Genomic DNA, 25202 nt, shown 5'->3' with positions numbered 1-25202 from the left:
TTACCACCAATTACCATTTGGAATTTAAAACAGAATTAGTTAAATGGAACATACATGCTGGTGCACAGGTGAAAGTATGAGACACAGACACAGTGACACCTTTTTTTTTATTTCTTTGAATTTTTAACCGTGAATTTAGTAATGGAAAAGTGAGGATATAATAAATTAAAAATAGAAAGTGAAGGGATCTTATGGTCTAGATAAGAAAGGCATTCTTCTGCCAGTAATGCAAGTGCTACTGCTTCTGGATTTCATTAAGGTGATTGCTTCCATTTTACAACTTTTTTCTTTCCTAACTTTTCATACAAGGTCTATAGGATCCATTAAAGCAGGCAGGCTGGGGATTAGAAGTTTGAAGAACTTAATGTTGCCTTGTGTGGGGATTGGCGTTGGTCGTTTAGTAAGTTACCAGAAGGTTTCAAAATAAGTAGGATTACAGCAGGATATATACAATGTAAGCTTAATAATAATGGAAGTGCAAATCAGGGTACACTTATGATTAGAGGCTGAGAGATAATTCATTGTAACCTCTCCTGTACTTTGGTTCAATAATTCATAACAGGGGAGAGATTAAGGAGAATGCTGCTCAATATGGGCAAAATAAAGGGGTACATCCGGAATCTTATGTGATAGAACCGAATGCTCACCCCTAGAAAGGAGATTTTCATAAAACAGTCATAAGGTCATCAATGTTGTATAGAATGAAGAGTTGGGAAGCAAAAAACAAACATTTCCAAACAATGAGTGTGGAAGAAATGCAGTGCTGAGATGGGTGAGTGGAAAAACTAGAATGGACAGGGTCTTCCTTTATTTGGTTAAAACCGAAATACCAAACCGAAAATTTTGGTTTTGGTTTTTTCGGTTTGGTTAATCTGGTTTTTAAGAATTTTGGTTTTCGTTTTTGGTTTTCAGAATTAGAAATTTGGTTAACCGAAATAACCGAATTAACTGAAATTCATTACATAATATGTAATATATAATATACAATATATAACATTTAATATATAATATGCTATATATTTATATTATAATATATTATATTTAATGTATTATAATGAAATTCAATGTCATAATATATTTTACAATAATAATATATTATAGGTTATAATATGTAATATTATATATATTAATTAAATGGGTAAAATACAAAAACCTCCCCTGAAGTTTCTAACAATCATGAAAACCTCCCCTATAGTTTAACTTTAGCAAAAACCTTCCTTTTATTTAAAAAAAAATTGATAAAAACTTCTCTTCCATCAATGGTCAAGACGAAAAACGTTAAACTGATGATATTTTTTTTCAAAATACCTATTTTACCCTTCTAGCTGCGATGCATGGCACAACACGAGTTCTCTCTCTGCAGCGGTGGTCCCTTTGTTTCTACTTCCAATCGGCTCAATCATTTCTCTGGCGAGATCCCAACATCACTTGGTGTCATATGCCGCCGGAATTGCAATAGTCGGTTTGCTCATAAAAGAAAAGATTCAAAAAGTTGCAGCTGCACTAGTAAAGGAAAGTTGGGCGGTGGAGGTGAAGGCAAAAAATTGGGAGTGTGAAATCCTCCGACGAGGTCTCAAACGTTGGTGCTGTTCTCCCAATTTTTGAAGAAACCCGACTTCAGTGAAATAAAAGACAACTCTTTCCCCTGGATTGCTACGTTTGGACAGTAATTCTCGGAGTTGAATAAGTGGTTTGACGGCTCGTTCGGGTGTAGAGTCGGCCAGTCAGGCACAGTCCATGAGAGATTTCAGCAGCGACGACTTAGATTCCGTTTCAGGTGATTAAGCTACTACAACAACAGCATCACTCACCCTGTTGAACGGCGGCGGATGAATCGCTATTGGGGAATCGTCATCTAGTGATGGGGATGGGGTGGAGGTGGTGGTGGCGAAAGCAATGGGGCTCACGTTTGGACTTGAGCTTTGAGCATGTTGGGATTGTTCTGGGCATCTGAGAAGATGAGCCGATTGCGCAGTTACCAGTGAATTTGTTCTCAGGAGGACGATAGGGACCCTACATGGAATGAGTAAATTAAGGACTGTAGAACCGAAAACTCAAGAAACGATAAAAAAAATGAGACAACATTGAAAGATCTTAGGGCCACAACGTCTCTTCAATCTATTCAACCAGGGAGATCCCAAATGTGAGCCACAACAAACAACAATCCCCATCTTAGTCTTAGATAGTGTCTAGCTCCTGCGAGGAAGTATAGATCGTAATTAATCTGTAAATACCCCATTTCTTCTTGTCATCAAAAGAGATCAATCACCATCAAGGAGATTGATCAATCGTCTCAATACTAACCACGTTCTATATCTAATATCCAATGGCCATATTCTCTTGCACGAAGTGCTCGTTCATTGTCATATGGTAGGACCTAGGACGTATGTTCACAAACAATAATATTACATGTGTGAGAATCTATTGCACTTGCATTTAATCACTAACACATTTCCCATTACACGTGTGATGAAACACTTGTCACAAATTAAACGCAATTGTACGACAAGTGCAGTAGATCCAAACTCGAGAGAGTCTGGAAACTCAAAAAATTGAAAATGAAAAGAAGTTGGAGAAGAACTCACCGCGAAGAGCTGAAGCCAAATTGCCATTAGAGATGAAATCAGAGATGAGAAGCTTTTCATCAGAAGTATAGTAATAAGCCCTTAATCTCTCAATACTAGGGTACATAATCCGTCCGATCGCATGTATTTCCGCTGCAAATTCTTTATACTCCTGCCCTCCACCTTCACCGAATCTCCTCACCGCCACCACAACTCCATTACCCAACATCACCTTGTATACGATCCCCAATCTGCCCTTACCCAAAACATAAGCCGACAATCTCAGAAGCTCATCCAGTTCGGACGTGAACCCTTTATCGATCGCAACCAGACCACCTTTTCCTCCTTTATTACTTCCTGCCTTCTCATCAGACTCCAGCTCCGAATCTTCGTTGCTCAGGAATGCATTCCAACAAGAGCAAGAAGACAATTTTTTCCTTCACCTCCATTGACCAACTTTCCTTTACCAACTTTTTGAATCTTTTCTTTTACAGTATACATAGACGATGAGCAAACCGACTACTGTGACTCCGGCGGCATATGACACCACAATTAAGATTATTAAACTTGCTTTCAATCCTGTTTTTTGGATTGGTATCAAATACCACTGTCTGATTTTGGTTCACTGAGGTGTTCTTTTGGTGATTCCCGTTGCAAGGTTTCTGGAGAGGAAATCCACACAAACAGGGATTGTGGAGGAATGCGGTCGGGCCTTGATTTGCAAAAGTTCTATTCCGAGGGATTTCTCCGGTGAGGTTGTTATGCCTCAGATCGAAGCTCACCGTCATTGGCAATCTCCCAAGTGATGCCGGGATCTCACTAGAGAAATGATTGAGCCGATTGGAACTAGAAACGAAGGGATCACCGCTGCAGAGAGAGAACTCGTGTTGTGCCATGCATCGTAGCTAGAGGGGTAAAATAGGTATTTTGAAAAAAATTATAATCAGTTTAACGTTTTTCGTCGTGATCATTGACGGAAGGGAGGTTTTTATCGGTTTTCTTAAAAATAGAAGGGAGGTTTTTGCTAAAGTTAAACTATAGGGGAGGTTTTTATGATGGTCAGAAACTTCGGGGGAGGTTTTTTGTATTTTACCCTAATTAAATTCGGTTTATAACTGAAAACCGAACTGAAAATTTCGGTTTCGGTTATTTTGGTTTTCTTGTAATTTGGTTTCGGTTCGGTTTTCATTCTTTTTTATTTCGGTTTTTAAAATTTTGGTTTATTCGGTTCGGTTTTTAACAGAATAAATCGAATGCTCACCCCTAGAATGGAGATTTTCATATAACAGTCATAAGGTCATCGATGTTGTATAGAACGAAGAGTTGGGAAGCAAAAAACAAACATTTCCAAACTAGTGTGGAAGAAATTCTGTGCTGAGATAGATGAGTGGAAAAACTAGAATGGACAGGGCTGGGAATGAACTCATTTAAAGGAACCTAGGATTATCTCCAATAGGTGATAAAATGAGGGAAATTAGACTAAGATGATTTGGTCACATGGATACGACGGGATCTGTCACAATTTTGTGGGGATAGAAGAGTTGGGGACACACAAAAAACAACACCCATTGAAGCAGTAAGAAATGATTCAAGGGTCATCATTTAAAAAATGGATTTCTCACTTAACAGAATTCATGTAGCTATCTCCATATAGTTGGGACAAGGCTTTAAATATTAACTGACTATTTATATCATAAGATTTTAAAATCTGATAGAAATGACAAATATCTAGACCAAAATGTCGTCTGCATGTCTTCCCTGTCAATATGCAGCTATTGTCTATGATGGGTACTTTTCTTCCTTAATCTTACTTTTACTCAACTGGTCATTTTCTATTATATTAGCCAACCCGATATGGTTAGAGCAAAGCTCGGATGATAATGACAACGAGTTCGATGATGACGGTGATGATTAGTTGTTTTAGTATTAACCATGTCTAATTTCACAATATCATTCTTCATAATGCTTCCATCAAGTTGAAAAGAATTCACCATTCTGATATTTGCTATGAAAATTTTTATTTTGTAATGCATTAAAGCTTACCACAAAATTGAAATTGAAAAATCTAGGTTGGAATATATATGTTTCAATGGTTCAATGGTCAACAGTGTCATGGGTTTTGGATGTTTCTTCCTTTCTTTTCTATTCATTCCATGTTGTTATAATCTCTCTCTCTCTCTCTCTCTCTGTCAGAGTTATCACACTTGTGCTTTGTATCATTCTGTTTCTGTTTAACTATAAGTTTGCCCCAATTAATCTTTCTTTCTTTGCTTTTTTAATCATTATTTGCATAATGACTAGAATTAAGAATTAATTAATTATATTTGATGTTAGTTTTCATTTTCTACATTGAATTGTTGTTTAACCGTGTAATAAAAAATTTGGCATTTTGCCAATTATACTCTACTTGGCAATTTATAATCTAACTTCTCATTGCCTTATTGAATCCATGAACTAATATGCTTTAACATGTGAGACCTTAGGAATGAAGAACAAGTTTTTTTTTTGTTAAATTAGGAATGAAGAACTAATATGCTTTGAAAGCTATCCTTGCTTTGAAAACTATCCTTTACTCCAGAATTTTTCTTCTCATATCATAAGTTGTCTTAAGGAATAAAAATTTAGAGAATTTTAATATTGAGCTTTCCTTAACAACTATGCTATCTCGCAGATTGAAGTGATAATGAAATTTGAGGAAATGTGCTTGGAGTCTGCAAAAGAGTTCTCTCCGTTATTTGCACAGGTTTGTATATTCGTATTGGTAACCTTTCTAACTGATCCTACTAATGAGTCCTTAATGTTCATTGTCATTTGACTACATGGAGTTTTCTCTTTTCTTCTCTTCATTCCAATAAGAAAATCTTTTGAATTTTCTTCATCTTCTTGGTTTCTGATGTTTGAATTTGAGTATGGATATGCATAAACTAGGACCTTTGTTCAGTGATCCTTCTTCCATGACAAGTATCTGTATTTGTGTCCAACTAGCCTTCTCTTTATTCTTCTGATGACAAGGCCCTATGTTCTCATGAGTCTTTGTTCGATCCAATTGGAAGCACTAGAACTGTAGTAGAACTGTAGAAGAAGGTTTCTTCTGATGACAAGGCCCTATCTTTTTATTTATACTTAATGAAGAAAAATAACAGAATTACACAGATACCCTTGATGTCTTAAATTTCAATATTACTTGTTCTCCTATGTGAAGCGTAGATATCTATCATGCCTAACTTGCACAAGTTGTTGTCTAGTTTTCTTTTTGCAACCCCTTTAGTTAGAAATTAGCATGTTTGTCTCCTGTCTTGGCAACTATTTTTTTTCACATTTTAAGATAAAATGTTTTCCCTGATGAATTTTATGTCCTCAACAAGCTTTATCTTGTCATGTTGACTTGGATTATGAATTAATATTAATGGTAGTACTTGTCATGGTCATAATTCACCAAGTAAAACTTTATTGTAGTAGCTAGATACACATAGGATCATTGTTAGCAAGGTTCAAAATATCGATACTGGCCAATATGCTCCTAGGGGTGTATTGGCCTGTATTGAGACTCAACTCTCCGTTCTTTTATGTTTTTTTTTTTTTTTTCAATCTGGTTCAGAGGGGTTGGTTTAAGGTCCGTCTACTCCCCGAACCAGGTCAGACCCCGAAACATCCACTGTAAGGGTGTATCGGGAAGCCATCGATATGATACGTATCGGCCAATATGGCCTGATACATATTGAAATTTTGAGCCTTGATTGCTAGGTACTCTGCTTCTACATAGAGACAACAGAACTAGACTATTTCCTGCTTAGCTGCTCCTCCAGTTTAGAAGGTTATCACCAAAGTGTGTGCTTGTCATTGACTTAAAGTATCTTTAGATCCATTGCCTCTATATTAGGGACTCTAGGTGTGTACTGAATAATATTTCTTATGGCATAAGAAATGTCTGGTCTAAGTTAATGGCAAGGAAGAAGGCCTATGCATCTCTAGTATTTCCATGTCAACCAGCGATTCATCCTCATCTTCGTTAAACTGATGATTTTATTTATAGGTGTTTTATCCAGTTACCTCTAAATTCCCTAGTGTTCTTTAGTGGATCTTGGATATTTTCTTTGGGAAATGGAAAGGCCTTTTTTTGATGTAATTATTTCATTGTCTGGAAATACACAAGATACCAGAAATTCTGTAAATTGCTTTCACCAGGTGATGTGATGCATTGGTAACTGTCATAGGATGAGTAGTTAGTAAGTTATAATAGTTTCTTTATGTTGAAGTATAACAGGAGCTCATTGTTGTCAATGCAATTCCAAGGTGACAAGGCACCCTTGGTGGAGCAGCTTGCCTGGACACCATGACTTGTCTCAAAAAGACCCCCATCTAGATAACTAAGGCAGCTGCACAGGGAACAAGGCATCTTCCTAGGTGACATAAATCACAAGATGGGTGCCTTACTATAACATCATTAGTAAGGATACTTCTCATAAAGATACATGTTGATACATCCTATCATATATTGCATATATTATGATTTGTATTAGAGATTTACCATCGAAACATAAAAGATCCAAGGGGTTTTAGAAGGGAAAAGAAAATGAGGATAAAAGAGGTTTCTTCCGTTTTTCTATAATTACCTTCTCTCTATTACATTAAATCGAATAGGGGATCTGACCCTTATTCTCTTCTTATTTTCATTACTCTTTCTCTATCCTCTCTCAAATTTCTTATTTCTGTACAATAATAGGCTTCTTTATTTGCTACTAATTTTTTAACATGCAATTCTTCTATTAAATATTTAACTATTAAAATTCTATTATTGTCTTCTTTTAGATATGATGATTTACAATGTTTTGAGTTGAAAAACAAGGTTTTTAATAAAGTGCATTGAATATTTTCAATATGATGATATTCTCCATTTATTGGCTCTAGCTTAGAATCTCTTCATTTTTTAAACAAATAGAATCCTGTATTTCCACATTTATGAACCCTACATTATATCCAACAATTATTATTACTTAAGTTTACTTACCTTGAATGAAGGTTTTAAAACACAGAGGTGGTTCCACTACCTGGAGGCATGAGGCATAGTTCAGAACTCAATTGGGGCATAAGCCTTCCGAGCACTAGGATGCTTAAGCCTCCCAAGTTCTTTTCTTTTCTTCTCCCTCTTTCTATGCAAGGAGTGCATGAGGCACACGCCTCTGGTACCCCTCATGCAAAAGGTGTTTGAGGCATACACCTCATGCACCTGAGGCATATGCCTCGGATTAATGCTTCCAGCATGTGCCTCGGGGCATTTTGAGGGTGTCAGTACGTGCATTGACCTAGGTTTCCCCACTTGAATGTTGCTGAGAGAATACTATGCTACTTGAATGGATTTCCAGGTAAAGATTTGCTTTATTCTTTTCAGTAACCTCAAGTTATTGCACCTTTCTAGGAGGGTAACATTGTCACGTGGAGAAGTTAGAAGTAGACTGGTTGTTAGATCCAGTGTTCAAATGAGCATAGAGTCATGAAGTGTATGAAATATTATGGTTGAGGATGTTTTTCTTCTCTTCTGTTCTTAATACTACTTATTTCTTCATTAAATACTTAAAGAAACATCAACCAATCTCACTACTATGTTAGATCCTTGATATTGTGTGCTTATATTCCCAGTCAAGTATGCCAATTTGCCATATCTACAAACATACATCTCTTTGTTCAGAATAGGAATGGTGAATTGCATTCTTATTGTAGAGATGTAGACAGGGACACCTAGTTGTTTTTTATATGTTGTTAGTTGCAGAAATATGCTCCCCACATTTATTTGTTTTTATTTCAAACTGCTGTACTTGTGTTTTCTTTCTGTCACAGTTGATGGGTATTTTTGTCATTGTACTCTTTTTTATCAAGTAATATAAAAGCCAATGAGGGGGTGGCAGAACCTGATTCATTCTGCTCTATCTTTCTCTCATTCCTTCTTCTTGTTCTCAGTGTTTTCTGGGCAGTTTTTTGACTTGTTTAGAGGCCGACTGCAAGTGGAGGACTGTCAGAAGTCTCTGGAGGTTGCGGCTGAAACTTCTCTTCTGTTTTCTAGGGTTTTTTTTCCTTTGCTGGAATAACCATGTGTGTTGCAGTCGATTTGTTTCAGCCTGACTGCTCCTTCAATAAGAAAATCATTCCTTCCATCAGAAAATTGCTGGGAAGTGTGATATCTTGCTCAGTCCGGAATGGAAAATATTGGAAATGAGTCTAAACCAATCGGGGAAGGGCTTGTAGGGGCTGGTAGTGTGACAAACAGTAGCTCCTTCCAGATTTCGACCATCAAGTTTGGTGGAGCAAACTATCTTGAATGGGCTCAAATTGCAATGATGGTCATTGGAGGAAGGGGCACGCTAGGGTATGTATAAGTGGTGACACTAAGATGCCAGCCAAGGAATACCCCTCCTATGCGAAGTGGGTTCAAGAAAATTACTTGGTAATGACTTGGCTTTGCAACTCAATGCAGATTCATATCAGTAGAAACTATCTTTGGGCAAAGACTACCAAAGAAATGTGGGATAATATGAAGGAAACTTATTCTCAACCTCTTGATGTAGCAAGAGCTTATGTGCTGAAAGTTGAAGTGACAAATCTGAAGCAGGGGGAGAAACTTGTGTTGATTTATTTCTCAACCTTAAAGTCTCTATGGCATGAAATTGATCACTTGGAGACAATTGAATGGGAAAGTCAGAAGGATGCAGCAACATATAACAAATTGATGGAAAGGAACATGGTTTTTGAGTTTTTTTGCAGGGATGAATTCTGAATATAATATAGCTAGACAACAACTTCTTACTAGGGAAACTGCTACCTTGTTTCAAGCATATTCTTTGGTACATAGTGGGGAGAGTAGAAGGAAAGTTATGCTACAAAACTGTAAGATTGAAACGACCTTTGCTGCTCTGAAGCCAAAGCATTATGGTGACAAGGAGAGAGATGTAAGGAAGGAAGAAAAAAGGGAGATCATATGTGACTATTGCAAGAAACCTAGACACACTATAGAGACCTGTTGGAAGCTTCATCCTTAGTTGGCACTGTCAAGAATTAAGAATAAGAAGGGAAATGCAAATGTTTCCATTGCTACAGATGTCTCATCCTCTACTAGAGCTACGTCTACCTCCTTGGATGCCTTGGCTGCTATCAGGGTAGTCTTGACGCAGTTGGAGAGTGAGGCTGGCATTACTGGACCATCTCAGTCTACCTTAGGCCCCTCTATTTCCACTTCATCTTTTGCTCAGTCGGGTATAGGGGCTACTGCCTATCATGCCTCAACTACAGGTAACATTGATCTTGTTTGAATTGTAGATTTGGGTGCCTCAGACCATATGGCCAGTTTAGCCTCTCTATTTTCTTCTTACCACTTGTCCTCTGCTAGAGATAAGGTCACTATTGCTGATGGCACTCTTGTCCCCATCTTTGGTAAGGGGGACATTAGAGTGGTTGATACACTTTCCTTATCATTCGCTTTAGATGTGCCCAAACTTAGTACTAACCTTCTTTCTGTTAGTGGCATTACTAAAAGCCTGAATTGTTCAACAACTATTTTCCCTAATCATTGTGGTTTCCAAGATTTGGTGACAAAGAAGGTGATTGGGACTGGCCATGAGGCGAATGGTATCTACTTGCTTGAGCATCCACCTGAAAGAAATAAAGGAGTTGGAAAGTCTTTTGTCTCTCAGTTTGAGTTAGATTATGCTTTGGCATAATTCGTTAGGTCATTTGTCTTTTGGCATAATCGGTTAAGTCATTTGTCTTTTGGTCTTTAAAGAGTCTTTTTCCTACTTTGTTTGAATCAATCCAAGTGTCCAATCTAAAGTGTGAACATTGTGAGTTGGCAAAACATTGTAGATCAAAGTATACTTTGAGTAATAAAAGAAGCATTGTTCCTTTTGAAATTGTGCATACTGATGTTTGGGGACCGTATCATATCATTGCTATGGGGGATACAAGTATTTCCTGTTATTTGTTGATGATTATTCTTGTTTTTCTTGGGTTTATCTCATGCGTTCTCGTGATGAGGTCCCCATTTTGACCCATGCCTTCCACCAAATGGTTTTCACTTAATTTGGGGTGAAGTTCAAGGTTTCCAGATCTAGTAATGCCAAGGAGTACTTCAGTAAACCATTGAACTCGTACTTCCTTGAACATGGAGTTATTCATTAGAGCACTTATACTTATACCCCTCAACAAAATGGGGTAGTTGAGAGGAAGAATAGGCACATCCTTGAGGTTGCAAGAAGCATTATGCTTAATTCAAATGTCCCTATACTTTTTTAAGGGAATGTAGTTCACATGGCTGTGGATCTCATTAACCGGGTTCCTTCTCGTGTCTTGGGCGTGAAGACTCCTTTCACCTTATTGTATCTTGAGAAAGACTTGTTTTCTATTCCTCTTAGAGTTTTTGGGTGCACATGTTTTGTTCAGATTTTGGGACCTAATCGTTCTAAATTTGATCCAAAAGCTTCCAAATGCATTTTTCTCAGGTAGCACAAAATCAAAAGGGATATTGTTGTTATGACCTAGTTTCTGGCTCTCGATTTGTGTCTATGGATGTTACCTTTTTTGAGGATATTCCTTTTTATTTGGTAGTTTCATCTCAAGGGGAGAAAAAAGTGAAGGGGGTGTTTGTTCCTGAAGTTCCCCTTCCTATTCCTATTCTTGAAAAGGAATTGTGCCAGGAGGATCATTGTCAGAAATGTAAGGAGTTGAAGGTTTCGCGTAGGAGGTGGAGGTGAGTTGATTTTGGTGCTCTTGATCAGTCCAGGCTAGTTCCAATTTCTTCTGCAGCACCTGATCCAGATACTACTACTTCCACTCCTGAGATTACCATCACAGAGCCATCGCCTTCTGCTAATGATCTTAACCTTCCCATTGCAATCCGTAAAGGGAAACAGAGATGTACCACATGCACTGCTCATTGCATATCTCAGTTTCTCTCATATGATATCTTTCCCAATCCTATAAATCCTATTTGGCATCCATTTCTGCTATATCCATTCCTAAAACTGTTTAGGAAGCTTTTTCTGTGCCCGAGGAAAGGATGCAATGGAGGAAATGAATGTACTCATTAAAAATGAGAAATGAGAGCTGGTTGATCAACCAAAAGGAAAGAAACCAGTTGGGTGCAGATGAGTGTTCATTGTGAAGCATAATGCAGATGGATCAGTTGAAAGATATAAAGCCCGTCTTGTTGCAAAGGGGTACACACAAACTTATGACATTGATTACTTTGAGACCTTTGCACTAGTTGCCAAGATGATTACTACCCGTGTTTTGTTATCTTTGGCTGCAAATTTTTCATGGTCTATGTTCCAAATGGATGTTAAGAACGCTTTCCTCAATGGTGATTTATAGGAGGAAGTGTACATGGAGTTACCTCATGGTTTTTATGATACAGATGATGGCAAGAAAGTTTGCAAACTTAAGAAGGTATTGTATGGTTTAAAGAAATCTCCAATGGCTTGGTTTGACAAGTTTAGACTTGCTCTGGAGAAATTTGGATATATGTAGGTTCACTCAGACCACACACTTCATCAAGAGGGGTGGTTCCTCCTTGACAGTTCTTGTTGTGTATGTAGATGACATTGTGGTAACAGGCAGTGATGTTGATGAGATTAATTCCCTCAGACAATTACTTCACATTGAGTTTGAGGTGAAAGATTTGGGTCATCTTCGACGTTTTCTGGGCATTGAGGTGGTTTGATCTAAACATGGCATATTCATTTCTCAAATGAAATATGTCCTTGACCTTTTGGAGGAAATAGGAAAGTTGGGAGTTAAACCTGCATACACTCCCCATTGAATTGAATCATAAGATAAGTGTAGAAGACGATGAACCTCTTGATGACAAGACCATGTATCAATGGGTGGTAGGGAAACTTCTGTATCTTTGTTTGACTCGGCCTGACATTTCTTATGCTAGTGTTGTTAGTTAGTATATGCATTCCCCAAGAACCACTCATTTGTTGGTTGTTGAGAGGGTTCTAGCATACCTCAAGAGGTGTCTAGGTCGTGGAATGCACTTCAAGAATATGGTCATATGAGGATTGAGGTGTACAATGATGCAGATTGGGTTGGATGTGTAGATGTCAGGAGGTCTATATCTAGGTATTGTGCCTTTATTGGAGGAAATCTGGTTTCATGGCGATGTAAGAAACAAAATGTAGTGGTTCGATCAGGTGCTGAACCTAAGTACAAATCTATGGCTCGTGGAGTGGAAAAAGTTCTATGGTTGAGATCTTTACTTGAAGAACTTGGCATTGAGCATGAGAAGCCCTTAATGCTGTATTGTGGCAATCAGACTGCTGTTAATATCAGGGATTTAAATAGCAATATGATACGTCCGATACGGGGAGTATCGTATCGGTATTGGCAAGAGGGGATATGGGATACATTACAACTAAACCCGTATTCCCTGAATCGCGCGTATCGGAGTGATATGCATTCGTATCGGCCTGTATCGTGATGTATCAGAGCGATTTGCACCGATACAGCCGATACGGATTGGCGTGTTTCTTGCGCGTGCGCATTTATTTGTAAAAAATGCGTTTGGTGTGATTCGAACACAAATTACCCAACATTAAAGCCTTAATTGCGCGCTTGATCTACTAAGAAAATTTTCAACTTGTGAAATTTAATGAAATAAAATAACTTTTTTCTATTCTAGTGTTCACATGTAGTGCAAAAAAATTACATTTGTGTTTAACAATTCCAACAAAATAAAAAAATAATCTTCAAAACTAATATTTTATAAACTAATAGAATAAATAATTTCTTAAATCCACATTTATATCAAAAATTTGTTCGATCTCAAGAAATTAATATGAAAAAAGATATTAATAATAGAATAATTATTTTAGTACTTAATATTTATAAATTTGAACATGACATGCATCTTAAAATTTTACAAATTATTAATTAATATTTTAATTTGAACTAAATAATAGTTGCATATGTTTTGTGCCTTGAAATTCAATAGAAAATAACATAATAATAGCTTTGTGCATGTATTAATTTTTAAAGAATATATATAATGTGTTTCAAGATTCTTGATTGATACAATATCAATAAAATTTTATGATTTCTATGCATCCCACTATATTATTTGTAGTATATTTCTTCACATATACCTTTAGAATATACATTTTCTATGTATCTATACATTAATTATGTCTATTTTGATCTTAAAAATAATGCTATTAATATGTTTATGGAATTCATATGCATTTTTGGCATATCCATATTTTTTCGTCTTTATCCATGTGTTTCCAAAGCATATCCGTATCCGAGTGGTCCAATACGATACCCAATACCGGTACTTTAATCCTTGATTAATATTGCCCATAACCCATTACAGCATGACTGGACGAAACACATTGAGGACCGACACTTCATTAGGGAGAGAGTAGCCTCCCAAGAAGTGTCTCCCCTTATATTGTCTCTGATATGCAGCTTACTAATCTCTTCAACAAGGCAGTCACTAAAGTCAGGATGGAGAGATTTAAGCAAGTTGGGAATGCTGAATATCTATTCCCAACTTGAGGGGGAGTGTAGAGATGTAGACAGGGACACCTAGTCTCTTTTTATATGTTGTTAGTTGCAGAAATATGCTCCCCACATTTTTATTTGTTTTTATTTCAAACTGCTGTACTCTCCTTCATTTCTTCTTCTTCTTCTTCTTCTTCTTCTTCTTCTTCTCTTGAACAGATTTCGAACTAAACCTAGGACTGCTATATCTGTTTTCAAGTCTTATCCTCCTGATAACAAGAACCCCTTCAGCCTGCAACTTGGGTGGACCAAACTTGAGCCCAATCTGACCCAGCCCAATCTTTTGCATTGGTTGGGCCTTAAGTTTTTGGGTTTCAGGCTGGGTCTAGGACAGAAAACTTATAGTTGACCTAACTTAGATTGGGCTTCAGTATCCTAAGTCCAACCCAACCCAAGCCCGACTGAACAAGTATATACATATATGCATTTTATTTATAGGAAAATATCTTTTTTTTTCAATTATATGTATGTATAAAATATGTAAATTTGTTAAAGAATTTTTACATATTTTCATTTCATTCTAATCTTATATTTAGTTATAAAAACTAATAAAAGATCATTGTACAAAAATATATTCGTAAATTCTTTCAACTAAGAGGTGGTTCAGTTGGTACATTAGCTGGTTTATTCCAGCAGAGATGTGGATTTGATTCCTGCAACCAATGACTTTGGGGGGTGGGGGTTATTAGTGTGCTGCTGCTCTATTCAAACAGCCCCTATGGGGGATTCGGGTGTATCACTAAAATACCAAAAAAAAAGAAACTTTCTTTCAAACCAACCAACCCACTCAAGCCCAACTTGACCTAACCTGAGTCTGAGCCTAGCCCGAGTTGTGTTTGTTTAAGATTTTGCTGGTAATTTTGAGCTCGACATTGGGTTGGGCCAGGCCCGAGCTTGAGTTGTACATCTTAGGAATGGGCTTGGGTTGAACCTCTATCAGACTTAATCAACCCAACTTGCAGTCCTACTCTTAGATACCAAGGGTAGGACCCAATATTAATTTGCTGCACTAGCCCTTCCTTTCCCATGATTGTTGTGTTAACTTTAAATCCATCTAAATGAGGTATTCATTCTAGAGGTCAGCGTTCTTTCCTCTCCAATTAAATGGAGTGTCCACAGACATTGTCCTTGATCCTTCATCCACCTTGTCATCACTTGAGGATCTCTTAAAGAAACTTAGTTCAAATGAGCCCCCATCTTTTATTTCAAAATGTTTCTCTTATTCTTGACTTTTTCTTTCTTTTTTTTTTTGATTGGTAAAAAATTTCATTAATTATTGGAGAACGGAAAATACAGAGGCAAATAAATAGAAACAAAGAGCTCTATAATGGTCGCTGAGCCAAAGAATGAAATGACAGGTAAAACAGGAGGAATATGCAACATATATATATATATATATATGTGTGTGTGTGTGTGTGTGTGTGTGTGTGTGTGTATGTATATTTGATCAATAAATGATCAGATTTCATTAAGAAAGAAAAATTAATCAAGTACATGGAGGGGAGGGGAGACAAACTCTATTAGAAAAAAAAAAAAAAAAAAAAAACATTACAGCATAGCCCAGAATAATTCATTTCTTCCCACCCCTTGCTTAGCCAAAGCATCAGTCAAGCTATTAGCATCTCTCTTAATCCAGTTAAGCTGATTTTCCATTCCTTGAAACATACCTCTGAACTTCCTTTTTCGTTTATATACTCCCACCATTCCATCTCCTCCTCCTTTTGTAGTCAACCAATAACAAGCTTCGAATCCCCTTCAATTATCAACTTGGAAATATTTAACTCCTTGGCTTTCTGAATTCCTTCCTCATTTCTGAAAGCACCCCCAATGCCAGAAGGTCCAGGATTGTCCTCACTACTACCATCAAAATTCAATTTGAGAAATCCATTAGATGGAAGGGTCCAGGATGGTTTAATTACAGTTTTCAAAGGAATAGAGTCAGCTACTTCCCCCCACTTTCTCATCAGATCTGCAGCAGAAGCTCCTTCAAAAACTTTCAGAGTCTTCACCCGATGGACCACCCTGGTTGTAATTTCTTCAATGAGGGCTTCCCTATTTCTTTCCTTTTCTGCAAATAATCTTTAATTTCTTTCTTCCCAAATTGTCCATTATACAGCATCTCTTGTACATCACAAAGTGTTACCTCTTCTTTTCTTCCCACTAACGAAGGTGGGGTAGAAGAGATTTTGTACATTTGGTGGGGGATTCCATCTGCACCCAAATAAGGAGAGAAACCAATCCCAAATTGGGAAAACAAAAGGACATGATATCAATAAGTGATGGGTAGACTTGCCATTAGCCTTACAGAAAAGACACCAATAAGGAGATAAGCACCAGTTAGGTCTTTTCTTTTGGAGCAAGTCACAAGTATTAACCTTACCAAGAAATACTTCCCAACAGAAGCATGCAAAGCTTTGAGCCTATATTGTTAAGGTTTTGGGCCTTTTGGCTAACCTAAGAGTCATGTAAAGCTTTGTTATTAAGCTTCGTTTTAACTTTTAGGAAAGCACATGAGCTTGTGATGTTTTCTCAATCCTACTGAACAACATTCCATATTTTTTTTCTTCAGATTCTGCATCTCCTTTATGACAAAGACATACTACAAGAAGAAGCTATTCTCTCATGGGCATCTGAGAAAGAAGGGGCAGATGAATCAGATAAAATTTTTGTTAAGCAAGCAGAAACATTTATTCAGGTTAGAATATGTCCTAACTTTTCTTTTTATTTTCTATGGAATGTTTTTTGTCATTATTATTATGCAATTATTTTCTGTGTTCTTTTTATTCCCACTTTCCACTTAACAATAGAAGGCACTTGTTGTGAGGTGTGTCTCATGTTTTGGTATTAATTTTTATTTCCATTGTAAATATCTGCTTAATAGCTTTTAAATTAAAAACTAGGCTATATTCCCTTTGAATAAATTATTTTTAAATATAATGGTCATCCTTTTAAATGTATAGAGAGATTTGATATTTATGTCTTGTAGGCAAGAAACAAGAGGACAAGGGTTCTTAAGAGTTGGATTACAATCTTCATTTTTTATTTATGGGAAAATTCCAGATTAGTGCCCTGTAGTTTAGGGGTAGTGTCAAGTTAGTACCCGAACTTCAAATTGTGTCACTGCAGTACCTAAGCTTCCAAAAACTGTCAAGTTGGTCCAAAACTGTATCATATAAAAGGACAAAAATGCCCTTCACCTATCATCTAATTTTCTTATGATTCATATCAGATCTGTAACCACTTCCTCGATTTCAGCAACTCTGTAGATGTCTGTAGGACTTTCTCCTTCCTGTCCTACATCACCTATTTAAAATCCTTCGAAGGTTCTTCACAGTTCACATACAGCCACGTCAAGGCGCTTAAACTGAATAGGTAATATCGTGAAAACCAGAAATGGTTTTTCGTCGGATATCTGAATACAACCACAAAATCAGACGATGATAATGCTGGAATTTGACTTGCCACTGTAACAAGGGAACAGTGGCTGAAGTTCCTAGAAGGTTGCCGACAAACTGGTTGATTACTCGACAGAAAACAAACGGGCAAAACAGAGCCCAAATCATTGTGGTCCAATGAATTAAAAAAGGAAAAACTTGTTCAACAAACGTCAGTGATTTAAAAGGCGCGCCTAGGCGCACAGGTGAGGCGCATTTTGGTGTATGTGCCTCGCCTTGGTCCTAGGTGCACCCTTTTCAAAAGGCGCACCCCTTTCAAAAGGCAATGAAAGTTATAAAATCATTATTTTTTATGTGAGAAATAAGAATTTTAGACCCTAACATAGACTTATTCGGGCTTGCCTCGAGGGGCGTGGTACAAAGGCGACGAATTAAGAATGTAATATGTTTTACATCACATTAGCTACTTGAAGCAATGCAATTAAGGAGAAAAAGAGATTGTGGGTTTTACATGCTTGAAAATGCTTTATATGTTTGCTTTTATTTTTAAATTTTCATTTGAATACACTTTACATGTTATGTTTATGTATTTTAATTTTATATAATAGGTTTTTTAAAACATTCATTTTAAAATTTAAGTTTATATTTTTTATTAACATTATGTTAAATATTTTTTGCATTTCTTTTAAAATTTTTTTTTGCCATTTTTTTGAATTTTCTGACTTTTTTTTTTGTAATTTTGTGACTTGCTTAAAAAGGCATGCACGCCTTGCGCCTTAGGTGCACACTTTTTTTGCGCCTTGTGCTTTTAAATCAATGGCAAACGTATGAAATTCGGCTTCCTAACATCCAAAAAGCAAGAAAAGTCCACTTCAATCTTCACTGCCTTCATTGGTGAAGTATATATAGCCTGTAAGCTAGATGAAGAAGAGACCTTCTTGTTCTGTTTGGTTGAGATTAGAATGCGCTAATCTCACCCAATTGTAACAGATTACTTGGTCTTCAGATTTAACATAGGGAGTAACAATCTCCCTACTTGTTACTTTCTCTCTCACAAGATGGCAATCAACTTCAATGTGTTTAGTCCTTTCATGAAACACTAGATTGGAGGCAATATGTGTTACAGCTTGGTTGTCACAAAACGATTTAATGGGTGACAAATTATGATATTCATCTCTTGAAGAAGATGCTTCAACCAAACTAGCTCATAGGTAGCATGGGCAATTACCTTGTATTCAGCTTTAGCACTACTCCTAGCAACCACACTCTACTTTCTTGCTCTTCCAAGTAACGAGATTACCACACAAGAGGGTACAATAATCTGTAGTAGACTTCTTGTCCATCCTTACAATAACCTGTAACAAGATTTTAGGGACTGACATTTGAATCAACAAGGCCTGAGCAATTTCAATCACATGACAATTTTTTTTCTCTCAACCACTCCACTCTGTTGAGGAGTGTGTGAACAATACCATGAGAGTCAAAATAAGACTTTAAACTATTATGAAAGTATTCCTTGGCATTATTAGAACGAAACACTTTAATGCATACATCAAACTGATTCCTTATCTCAACATGTAAAGATAGATAAATAGAGAACAATTCTGAACGGTCCTTCATTAAGTAAATCCATGTCAATTTTGAATAGTCATCAATAAATGTTACAAAAATATATGAATCCATTATAAGATGACACACCAATAAGGACCCCAAACATTTGAGTGGACTAAAGCAAAAGGACTCAGGGCTCTCTTATCATCTCTAGAAACAAAAGACACTCTATGATGTTTACTTAACGAACATGACTCATAATCTAGCTGAGTTACAGACTCCAAAGTTGAGACTTGCTTTTTTAAAATGCGCAGAGAAGGATGACCAAGACGACAGTGCCATTGATGTGGTGTAAGAGAGGAATGAAGAGCCTTCTGAGGATCATGGTTATCCAAGTAGTACAGTCTTCTAACTTCACAACTGCCACCAATCGTTTTCCCTGTCTTGAGATCCTGAAAGACACAATATGAAGGATAAAATGTTACCGAACAATGAAGGGTTTGAGTATGCCTACTTATAGACAAGAGACTAAAGGGGAACTTGGGAACATAAAAGGCAAAGCGTAAACTAAGGTCAGAACCAAGAGACACATTACTAGTACTAGTAATAGCATAAGAAGAACCATCAACAAACTAACGGTTTGAGAGGTAGAAGGTGGTGACAATGATACAAACATATCTGAGGAGCCAGCCATGTAGTCTAGGGCTCCAAAATCAATTACCCAGGGTGAAGGTGAAGAACTAGAAACAAGGCAAGCAGTACCTGACTTCATAGGTGTAGTAGTGACAGAACTAGAACAAACAAACTGGCAAAGCTTTTCATACTCCTCATGTGAGATAAGGATTGTGTCTTTATCCTTATCAACATTGGAAGTAGGACCATCTTCAGTCACACTAAGACTAAGTCACCTTCCACCATTGCATGGTTAGCCTAGGAAGATGGAGGGCCATAAAGATCATGACAAAATTCGACTATGTGACCTCATCCACAATGTGAGCACTAACAAGCTGAACCACGACCACCACCTCTTGCACCACCAACCTCTCTACCACCTTCTTGTGCACCTCTGGGCCCACGGCCAAAACCCCCTCACATTACCTCCACCTCTACCACATATTTCTACCTAGAAAACCTCCTTTGGAAACCATTATGGTTGATCTCTCTGAAGGTGGGAGATGATCACTATGTGGATTTGAGGCTCTTATGCGGGAGAAAACCTCAGACAATGATGAAAGATCACTGCTCCCTAAGATTTGGGCCCACACTGGTTCAAATTCAGACCTCAATCCAGATAAAAATCTTGCCATATCTAGATGGTCTCTTTATTCTTGTTGAGTCTTCAAAACAGTGGATAGGGGTTGATAAACATTAAGCTCGTTCCTTAAGCCCTTTAGAGAATCATAGTATTCTTTAACACTTATCCCCTTGTTGAAGAGAAAAATAGTCTTGGTATAACTGGTAAATTCTTGTGACATTGTCTTGTCCAGAATACAATTGCTTGTTATGGTCCCAAATTTCCTTTGTCGTGTCTAGAAACATATGGTTCACACTAATGGGATTCTCCATACTATTCGAAAGGGATATCATAATTTGGGCAATCTCTTGTACCCGTTAATTGTATCCTTCTGATTCACTTTTCAATGGACTCTCCTTGATGTACTTCAACTTGCCTCTTGCAATGAGAGATACCTCAATCGACCTGGCCCATGAGACCTGATTGCACAACTGCTGTAGGTTTAGTGCTACTATTTGATGAAGCCATGAGTGAGAAGAGATCACCGATTTTAGGCAAACTGTCAAATATCATGTAACTACTGTAATACACCTTTTTCTTTAAGGAAAACACTAAGAATCATCAGCCTTTACTTTAGAAACACTTGGGAAAGATTACACACTTACCACAAGGTGTCACCACACCACAAACCACAACAAAATCACCATAGATTGAGGAGCGCCTGCCTCATAACTCAAGACATCACAAGGCTGCCCTCTTCAAACTGCCGAATAGAGGGCTTTCAGAAAAGCACCACCAAATCAAACAACACTGCAACTTGAGGCATTAAAGCCTCTTTTCCAAGTGGGCAATCAGTCCTCTTAAGTCCTTTTCCTCTCCAACAAAGAATAAAGAATTTTCTCTATTCCTAGGCCACAAAAGCTGAGACGTCAACAGTGCCGTGAACAGTACAGTCGACCTCAAGGCTTTGATACCATGTTCCAACTTCAATAAAAAAAGGAAAAGGTGAAGAAAATGATAGAAGAAAGAAAGAGAAGAAGATAGGAAGAGAAAGTGAAGGGAAAGAGAAGAAAAGGAGAAAAAAAGAGGGAAGACTAGCAAGGTGAAATCTCATTCACTCCACCTTACTGTCGACCCAGGTTGTATTAGCATTCTACTAAAGCTGAAATGACTACAATACACTTAGGTAAGTTACAGCAGACATAAGAGAGAAAAATAATATGAAAAAGACAATAATGCCCCTTTCAACTAATTCTAACAATTCTAACAGTTACAAATAAAGTCAACCCAAAATCGATCAAATCCACAAGCCAGTAAGTTGATTTCTAAACTTGATATATGGGATAGTGATGTCTTTTAAGAAGCCTCTCCCAAACAAGCTGACAGTCCACTTTAATATGCTTTTTCCTCATAAAATAGTTGGTTACAAGTAATGTGAATAGCAGCCAGATTATCACAATGAAATCGATACCCAATTCTTGTACAGCAGCCAGAATCATGGAAAGTTGAACAGGAATACCCAATTCTTGACCATCCAATCCACATTAGCTCTGAGTAGCTCTGAGTAGCACAATATTCTGCATCAGTACTTGACCATCCAACCCACAGTTTGTTTCTTTGTTTTCGGATGACTTGATTACCACCTAGAAAAGTACAATATCCTATGGTGGGACCACCTATCAAAAGGTGAACCAGTCCAATGAATACATGACCTGGTGATCCCTTTAGATATTTCAATATATGATAAGAAGCTTCCATGTGCAGTACCCTTGAAGAGCCCATGAATTGACTGGGCCCACTTGTTGCATGAGAAATGGCTAACCCAGTGATTGCTAGATAATTCAATTTCCCTACCATTGCTTTTACCTTCCTGGATTTTCTAAGAGATGACTTTGTTCTGATGCTAACTGGACATTTGGGTCCATACAAGTGTAACATGGCTTGGACCCTAGTATACATGTCTTCTCAAGCAAATCAATGACATACCTGCATTGGGAAAGACTAATCTCAGTGGGAGATCAAGAAACCTCAACCCTAGAAAGTTCCTTGGTTCCCTAAATTCTTAGTATAGAATCTTTACTAAAGAAAGGACTTAATGATGTTGGATGGGAAGGGGTCCTACCAACTTATGATCTGGTGGTGGGCTTCATGAGGTTGATTGATGGCTGTGGGTGATTAGAGATGAAGGATATGAATGGAGAAACAATTAGAATGCTTGCTGTTACCAAAGAATGAAAAAGAAATTAGAAGAGAACACTTGCTGTTAGGGTAAACAGCAAAGAGACAGATTGCAATGACTGCTTATTTCATAAACTCAACTTAGTAACCCGGATGTCCACTTTTAGACTCCAATTTGGACTAGGACACTTAAATAAGAACTCCAACTCCTAAGCAACTCTAATGACACTTTCCTAATCCAAATAAAACTACTTTAATTTAAAGACCTCAGAAATTAATAAAAATATTGAACCGTAAGTTTAATGAAAATAGTAATTACGAGAATTACTATAGATAGTAATTCAGAAAGTTACCTTAAATAGTAATTTCGAAATAGCAATAAAAAACTAAGAAATATAACCCTATTCTTAAGATACCCACAACTAGAATTAATTAATAACTGAAACAGTACCAATATCCTATAACCCAAAAGTTCTGAAACTGGCATAGGAATTGGAGAATTGGCTTATCAAAAAAAAAAATAGAGAATTGGCTTATTTCCCCATGAATTCTTTCCTTGCTTCTTCATCTGTATCACTTAACATCTGTAATGCCATGTTTATCATCACCTATAATAACAATACCTTTTACATAGACAAATAAAATAATCTGCCCTGATGATGTCTGTCTACAAAATACAGAATGATGTGTGGTTGGCACTTCTTCAACCCAAAGAGATCATAGTGTCAAAGTTACCGAACCAAGTACTCTCCCTGACTCACCTTGAGCAATAAACACGAGTGGTTGCTCAATCTCAAGGTTTAAAATGTCGGTGTTGATGGAGAAAGAGGAAGACGAGCCAGAGATAGGCAGGAAAGGAGATGATTTGAATGGAATGAGAAAGCGGAATGGCAAGGAGAGATAGATAGATAGAGACTAGAGAGATAGAGAGAGAAGATCTCCTTAGAGTAATTAACTTCTATGTCATTTGGGTGTGGGGCTCCTATTTATAGAATTTAGTATGTTTACCTGAAGAGCTATGGAATATATTTGGTCGAGATAGGCAGGAAAGGAGATGATTTGAATGGAATGAGAAAGCGGAAAGGCAAAGAGAGATAGATAGATAGATAGAGACTAGAGAGATAGAGAGAGAAGATCTCCTTAGAGTAATTAACTTCTATGTCATTTGGGTGTGGGGCTCCTATTTGATGGAGATGCCAGTCATCAAAATATGGGACATACATCAGAAATGTCAGATAGAAATATTGTAAAAATATAGGCATGGTGGAAATATTATGAAATATGTGGAAATATACAATGATATTATGTTAAGTGATAAAAGAAGCATTAATACACCATTTTAGACTATTATTGTATTCCTTGATCTTTTTTTATTTAAATGCATCTTAAATTTTATTTTTAAACTAAAAATAATAAATTAACCAATGACTATTTAAGTAACTTATTTGTTACTTAAATAGTCACGGTGTGTGTGTGTAGCTATGGTCACTTGTATCCCTCTTAAAGTAGAAGCGTGGGAACAAAACCATCCTGTCCCCACCTCATGAATCCTCTATGTGCGTTATACAATGTTGAAAATAACCTTGTATGAACAAGGGTTTACTGTCTGCCACTGAACTGAAGAGAGGGTAAAGGCAAAGTTGAAGCTAGCTGAAGCACGAAGACCAAATGGGATTTTTTTTGCTGATGCAGCCTCTCAGCTTTTACAGCTCACTTCTCCTCTTCTTTCTTTTCTTTTTGCCTTTTCCTTTTTCCATGTGCATTGGATGATTCATGGTGCACACTTGCACCTTTGAGCTTCAAAGTTTCAGAGGTAAAACCACTTTCCTAGAATTCAACTAAGATGCAGAATTGGCTAAGATTTGCATTTTGCCAAATTCCATTTCTATGGAAATGGACCCAATTTGAGGATCCAGTGGTTTGCAGAATTTACAATTCCATATTCTACCAGAGTTATGTAGGATCTTTATCTTTTAGAAAGGACTTATGGTATATTGAAATTAACTATCATGGAGTTTATTATTCCTTTACACCTGTTTTGTAAGTTGAGAATCTGAGATGTGCCCATGCCCGTGATCTTTAGAAATTGTAGGTTTAGAATTTAATTGTTCATTTGTCTTGCTAGCAACAGTATAATCTTTTGAATCTTTAAAGAGCATAATTGTGATCTGATAGACAGAATTAGGACTAGTATCAGTGAGAGTAGTCTTTTACGGTTAAGTAATCTCGAGTATGTACCATTTAAGCCCTTCTTTTCTGCAAAAGTGAATTTATTTTATTAAGTTTATTTTCTATAAAAATTCATCTTGTCCTTATTTGCATCATTGCTCTCTCATTTAGTACTTATCAAATTGATTTGTGGGCTTTATTTGCAGTGGCTGAAAGAGGCACCTGAAGAAGATGATTGATGATGCAACCAAACTTACGCAGAGATGCTTATATATAGCGCTGCCTTTTTGGAACTACAGTCTGTACAAGGCATTCATTGAGCTGGGGAAGTCATTTTAATGGTTATCCCTATGATTTTGATGAAATATGTTTTCATCATTCTGGTACATGAACTTTCACATCTGACAGATGCCTCGCTATGGCTACTGCTTTCATCCGCAGGAGTGATAGGCCTGTAGATAAGATGAAATGACAGTGTTTTGGTAAAGAGAACTTCATTTGTTATAAAGATTTTGTGGAAACTGGAAAGTCAAATATCTATTCAATTGAGTCCTCTCTCTC

The 25202-nt window shown here is 37.0% G+C and overlaps 1 protein-coding gene across 4 annotated transcripts in view; it reads left to right on the top strand.

Moving 5' to 3' along the window:
• Positions 1-25202, top strand: part of LOC104599352 (Trimeric LpxA-like enzyme) — a 63617-nt gene extending 38415 nt beyond the window's left edge. For 3 of the 4 annotated variants that reach the window (XM_088898602.1, XM_088898604.1, XM_088898603.1), the window contains exons 13-15: positions 5236-5307; positions 16684-16809; positions 24848-25202. In XM_088898602.1, coding sequence (XP_088754728.1) covers positions 5236-5307; positions 16684-16809; positions 24848-24880 — 231 coding nt within the window. In that variant the 3' untranslated portion in view covers positions 24881-25202. Of the gene's footprint in view, positions 1-5235; positions 5308-6857; positions 6951-16683; positions 16810-24847 lie in introns of those variants that run through there. The other variant, XM_088898605.1, reaches the window with a different exon arrangement.

The sequence above is a fragment of the Nelumbo nucifera genome, chromosome 2 (genome assembly GCF_055504915.1).
Source record: "Nelumbo nucifera cultivar China Antique chromosome 2, China Antique-T2T, whole genome shotgun sequence".
Lineage (NCBI taxonomy): Eukaryota > Viridiplantae > Streptophyta > Magnoliopsida > Proteales > Nelumbonaceae > Nelumbo > Nelumbo nucifera.
This window is presented reverse-complemented; position numbering and strand designations above follow the sequence as displayed.